At 36.6% G+C, this 6,491-nt stretch overlaps 1 protein-coding gene across 1 annotated transcript; it reads left to right on the top strand.

The window, feature by feature from the left end:
* Positions 1-4,738: 4,738 nt before the first annotated feature.
* Positions 4,739-5,110, top strand: LOC137639380 (uncharacterized). The gene has a single exon (XM_068371655.1). It carries the CDS (start codon positions 4,739-4,741, stop codon positions 5,108-5,110), a length of 372 nt encoding a protein of 123 aa, XP_068227756.1.
* The last annotated feature ends 1,381 nt before the right edge of the window (positions 5,111-6,491 follow it).

Raw genomic sequence — 6,491 nt, 5'->3', positions numbered from 1 at the left:
TATTCATTGTAATTACCTTAAAATCACTTGTGAAAAATTTAGATTTTCCTTATGCAGCCAATAAACTATTTAGATAATGGGGGTTTATTTTGTAATGAAATGCTGATTGTGATCTAAGTATAATAATTTTACAGTTAGATGAAATTTAATATTTTTCCCAAATCCTAATGTTTTCATTTATTAATTCTTTGAGGTGAAAGAGAACTTCGACTTTCTGAACATATTTGATAATATTGTATTTAGTTACTTCTACTCTTGGATTGATGCACCGAACGAAAAAGAAAATCAAGCCTTATCAGGTATCTTAAAACGTCAAAACGAAGGAGATGAATAGGGTCGTATGATTGACAATGGACTCAGCTGCTTTTGACGCTGCATTTTATAGATCATTTTCGGGAGAGATTTTGCCCAACGAGGAGGTCGCAGCAGCCTTTGTCTCCTTATCAGACCATCGGGAGGTAAAAGAGTCTTCAAAGCCTATGAGACCAGTTGAATCCATTGGCATCTCTGCCAACCTCCCGAAGGGGAGACTCGTGCTCAAGGGCGAGAGGCTGGTGGAGAGGAGACGTGATCGAATTATGTGCGTGGAGTTTCCAAAGGACATGCTCAGTGAAGGGGGTGGAATCCTTTTTCCATTTCTAGTTATCTCTCTCTCTCTCTCTCTCTCTCTCTCTCTCTCTCTCTCTCTCTCTCTCTCTCTCCACCCGCGTAAAAGGATGTTTATTCTCCTTTAGAAGTTATGGTAATCTATCGTTTCCGTCTGAAAATTGTACTCCATACTGTAGGAGAGATGAATAAACTTGATCAACATATCTTGTCATTTTTTATTACACAATTTTTGTATAACACCTAGAAAAGAACCCCTATCATTGAGAGAGAGAGAGAGAGAGAGAGAGAGAGAGAGAGAGAGAGAGAGAGAATTTCTCATTTAAAAAAGCTAAATTAATTGAAGGTGGTGGTGTCTATGTTTATGTTTCCGTTTGAATAGGGTCTCCTTGTTATGAGTGGAGGAATAGGAAGATAAAATCGATGGGTTTTCGTCATATGAATATGTATATATGGAACGATTTATTAAGAGTAATTCAAGAAGCGAGTTTTTAATAGGAAGTGTTTTCTTTGAATACAAGATATTCATCAGCATTGTGTGGTGAAGAGAGAGAGAGAGAGAGAGAGAGAGAGAGAGAGAGAGAGAGAGAGAGAGAGAGAGAGAGAGAATCTTATTTCCTTTCTTGCTTTTTTCCTTAACATTCGATTTCGAGAATAATTGTAATCGCTTCAATTTTTTTGGATATTTAAATTTTGGTGATACAATTTGTATTGTTTTCTATAACTTTATTTTTTATCGTAAAAAAATTTATTTTCGTTTATACTGCTCTTCATCTTCAAGCTGATAAAGTGTCATAATCGTAATGTTTTCTGTTTTTTAAGCGGAAACATTTAATCGTTTATCAAGTATGTTTGGACCAAAAGCCATAACCTGGTCCTGTATTCGAGTAAACGAACTGTACCAACCGTGTGTCACACAATTGTACATAATTCCTTTTGTATATAATATGCTTGTATCTTCGCTCTTCCCTCGCTCTCAAACGAACATGAAAATTCATGTCTGCTGTTTTGCTCTGAACATTGTCTGTCTCTCGAACATGTTATGTCCTGTTGCCTTGAGGTTTTGTATATAAAGAAGAGTGTTCCTTAATATATAACTCAGTCGTTTCCAATCTGCCTTTGAGTTCACAACTCTCTCGGCTCCGTCACAGAACTAAAAATGTTAATGGGTTTTCCAATTGGTGTTGATAATAATTGATATATATGAAAAGATCACTCGCAGTGTCTTCCAAACTGAGTAATAGTAATAAGTCGACTATCACTTTGTTAAGTTCTATGATTTTGGACTATATTTGTTTTACATGACATAACGGGGCTTAGTTTTATATTAAAAGCCAATAAAACTACAGAATCCCTCATGACAATTCTTTTTAGATGCAATATAACTTATGTACATAAAAATACTAGCATGCATAAATAAACGTAAGTATGTCACCAAATAGTATTTTATGACTAAAAGTTTTATATTTTTATTAATCTATTTGTAGTTACTCGCTAAACAAAAGTGTTTATCTCAAACTTTAATTACGGTGATTGTGCCTTAATAAGAGAATTCAAAAGTGAATCTTTATATTTAGATTATTACTAATATGATCTTAATTACTTTCATTGCTAATTTTGATTCGCAGCGGTTGCTTTTGTTTGCATTGCCGTCTGTTATACCCCAAATCCGTAAAATGCCAATGATAATGATAACTATTGAATAGTTTGCAAGCCTATATGAAGAACAGAATGGTGAAGTGAAACATTATCATCAATTTACAAATTTTATACTCACCATTAGCATGTGGTGTTTCAGTTATGATTTGATGTAGTGAAACCTAGGCAACAGCCGTATTACAACATTTTATTTTAACTGGTATTTAAGGGGAATATAAACGGTGTTGGAAAATACGCTCTGTTTTATTGGAAATCTCCATTGGATAATCCTATGATCCACGATTGAATTAAGGTATCAGAAGGCGATTAGAAGATGGTGTATTGTCTGTGAATGTCATAGAATAGGATTTACAAATCTTGCATTTTTTTCTCTCAAAAAAAAAAAAAAAAAAACGAAAAAAAAACGTCGTCCCACTTTTTTCGTATGCTATCTCTATCCAGTTATCAAAAGAATATACAAATAAAAGTTTATACTGTGCAGGTTCCGTCGCCGGGGTTGAGTAAAATGTAAATGCTGGGCATCCAGGGATTTTGGTGAGAGCCTTTTAATTCCTAGTAGAGTATTGGAATTTTATGTTAAATCAAAACTAAAAACGTAGGAGAATATATATACCTTTATGAAATAATTCCGAGTTTTCCGCTTTAAAGTGATTTGTTCATTTAAATGTAACTTTTGTAATGTTTTCATCAATAGCATTTGTCGTAATCAGTTTCAGCATCGTTGTTTCTGTTGAGTAAATGGACCGGTAATCAACAAGAATTTTCATACAGCCAATGGCCCTAATCCAATTTGTTTTATCAATGGAGCAGAGGATGATCTAGCAACCTCTTCCTTCAGAGACTAAAGCCCGAGTGGCTGACAGCTGGAGGAACCCCTCTTATTTGGAGAGAGATAATTGGTTATCTTATAACGTACTCATATTCACTGTCTCATAATGTATCCTCTATAGCTGTAACTTGGAACCACTAAATATTGGGTGAAGTTACCGTTACGACATCCCCTTCCCTCGCAGGTAATGTAATCAATTCTTTTCTTACATTCATTTCCTTAATGATATTTAATATCCCTCTTGGCAAAACACATTTTCAAGCCATGCTTTATTTCAAACATACTTAAAGAAAAATACTTTCCAATCTCTTTTACTGATAAAACTCAATAACTAATAATCATGCCACCTCTTTATTCTGCCACATTCCAATTGCTTATTAATTACCCAACACAGCGAAAGGAATTTACCTGGCTAGGGGTTGTCATCTAGAATATATTTTGTGTTTCTTCTCATTCCTGAGATGTATATTTTGCTCTTCATTGCACACACACACCCCCCCCCCCAAAAAGTAATAAATCTTTATTGTAATGCTGAAGTTTTTCTAGATAATATAGTTACGTTGAATGATTAATCAATTTCCTTTGTTCCGGCAGAGCTCATACATATTATTTTCTTTGTTTTAAAGGCAAATGTTTTAATTACCGCTCCATATTTATATGGCTGGTTTATTATATTCTGAAGAAATGATTAGTGTGCCACTATTTGAGCAATTCATAGATATTTTTTTAAAAAGCTATCTTCACTCAGACCATCATCGCGTGAGGGTACCTTAAACCTCAAACACCAAAACAAAAAAAATGCTTTAATATTTAACATTTCCCAACAGAATATAACACAGCACAAGTTCAGCTCCGATGTGGATTAGTTAGTTGTTTTCTATTTCAATATCATCATGTTTTTCACTTTCATCATTACTTTCTCTTTCATTGTCAGAATTTGATTCTTACAGATGTCTCCCAGATTATGTGGTTGGCTATCACTATACCAGAGAGGCTTGAGTACCTTCTCTTTTATGAACCATCCGTGACCCGGAATTAGTGATGGAAATATTGGTGAAGCAAACCTCACTCTTCCACAGGGTTGTCTGACAATATGATCTTCTAATATGGTTGATCAGACCTTTTCCATATATCGGCAGAGATGACACAGCTATGTTGTATGGAAAAGACTTCCCTTGTTTAGTGCAGTACTAATAAATGCAATGAAGATTGAGCATGTCAACTTTTCCAACAACAGTTTTTGGGCCTTATATGACACACATAGATTTTTCAAAATCTTTTGGAAGGTCATCTAGTACATTTCAATCATCGCGAAGTGTACTGAACATATGACAAGCTTATTAGGTTTTTCAACATTTTCTTGAATGGAACAAGTTTGCCCTTGCCACGAAATTCACTACTTGTAAAAACAGATGGCTCTCGATTCAACTTTTATATCAAATAGGACAGTGATATTCAGTGTGTTGGCAAAGTTCATCTAAAGAAGAAAATAACTCAAGTGAACAGTAGAATTCAAGCTGGATGGAAAAATTGAAAAGAGTGTCGGGAGTGTTGTGTGATCGAAGGATAAACGTAAAGTTAATGGGAAAGGTACATAAAACTGTATTGAGACCTGCCATGACATATGGTGCAGACACCTGACCCATGAAAAAGATCTTTGAGAAGAAAATGGATGTTGCAGAGATGAGAATGCTAAGATGGATGGCTGGGATCACGAGACTGGATAAGGTTAGAAATGACTTGATAAGGGGAACAACTAGGGTTACAGAGATGTCAAAGAAAATCCGAGAAAAGAGGCTCTACTGGTTTGGGCACATAATGAGGAGAAACCAGAAGTATGTTGGGAGGAGGTTGTTGGAGATGGATGTTCCAGGTAGGAGGAGGAGGAGGAGGAGACCAATGAGAAGGTGGTTGGAGTGTGTAACAGCAGATATGGAAGAGAAAGATCACTCAGTGGAGGACATCGGAGACAGAAGAAATTGGAAACGGCTTTCAAGAAAAAGCGACCCTGCATAGCGGGAAAAGCTCTAGTCGAAGAAGAAGTATACTGGGCATAGAGGACCATTCTTGTGTCTGTCTTGCTTTGAAGAACTTAGGACTGGCAATTCTTCCCTTTTCGTGTTCATGCCATCTTCAGATGTAAGCAAGGGAGAAGTGCTTTTAAAAATAATGATAACTTTATGACCATGAAATTCTAAAGCATAATCAGGACTACTTTTGGAACTTAACCTCATCCTAATAACTTAGACCCCTTTATCATCTTGATCAAAAACTGCTTTCAATCAACTAATTATTTTCTTGATATTGCAGCCACGACATATCCTCTCAAGTAATTTAATGGGACCAGATCTGTACCTTTATGTGCTGAATATGCCATCCCATCCCAATACTGTCAAAGTTTTGAATGCATCTCAGGAAATGTTCCTGAGACATTCTGGAAATAAGAAAATTATACGTTTTTACGGTATTATATTAAGTAATCTGAAATGGTTCCATATCTTATGTAAAATAACTTACCCTCATGCTGTAAAAATACAAACAAGGTTTCTGATTTTGTTGGACTGAAAGCATTTAATAAATTTTTCACCAAAAGCTGGTATGCTTTTGTTTTGTCTGTTTTCAGTAAAGTAATTATCATCCAAAGTGCAAAGGATAATACATTTACAATCAAGAGCAAGATCTCCAACCGGAATAACAGAATTTCCACGAGTTTGAGCGTGGAGAAAACCTTCAATTTGTGCAAGTGGGAGGTAATGTTGGTGTTGTTTGGGAAGGGATAGTGATCTGGTTCCGTCTGCATGCTCAGACACTGTAATGCCCACAAAGGCGCAGGGAGCCATCTTTCTTCTGGAAGATGGGCCCATTTTTTCCATTTTGGTGAACGTTTGCTCAACGGCTGCCAAACGGTCTGGTGTCAGACTCCTGAATCTGATGAACACTTGGGCTACCATCTTCTTGATATGATGATAAATACCATCCTTGGCGGGAACCGTGGGTCTTTGTCGAAGGTTTGGACAGAAAACTTCCGGGTACAACGTGAGGAGGTGGGGGTAGTCATCCATGGGTATGCTGATGTGGTGAGCGAATTGGAGGGGCTGGAATGAAGAGGTGTTGACTAGTACGAGTCTTCTCTGACTAACCATTGGTGAGCAACATGAGCCATGAGGTGTGAATGGGAGAGGAAATCTTCACCGAGGATAGGCAATGCGACTTCAGCAACAAGAAACTTCCAATGATATTTAGCCCTCACAAACGATAATGCGAGTGTCTTGTACCCGTGGGTGGGGATCGTAAATCTTTTGGTAGCTCCCAGGTGGATGTCAACAAGCTTAAAATTACTACGTTGTGTCTTGGAGTGTAACCTTGGTAGAAGAGAATGGCAAGCACCATTATCTAC

The sequence above is a fragment of the Palaemon carinicauda genome, chromosome 4 (genome assembly GCF_036898095.1).
Source record: "Palaemon carinicauda isolate YSFRI2023 chromosome 4, ASM3689809v2, whole genome shotgun sequence".
In the NCBI taxonomy this organism is placed as follows: domain Eukaryota; kingdom Metazoa; phylum Arthropoda; class Malacostraca; order Decapoda; family Palaemonidae; genus Palaemon; species Palaemon carinicauda.
The sequence above is the reverse complement of the archived record's forward strand: the minus strand, read 5'-3'. Positions and strand labels throughout refer to the sequence as shown.

Excerpts from the sequence above, each read along its gene's own strand:
- LOC137639380 (XM_068371655.1), top strand. The coding sequence starts at position 4,739 with ATGAAAAAGATCTTTGAGAAGAAAATGGATGTTGCAGAGATGAGAATG.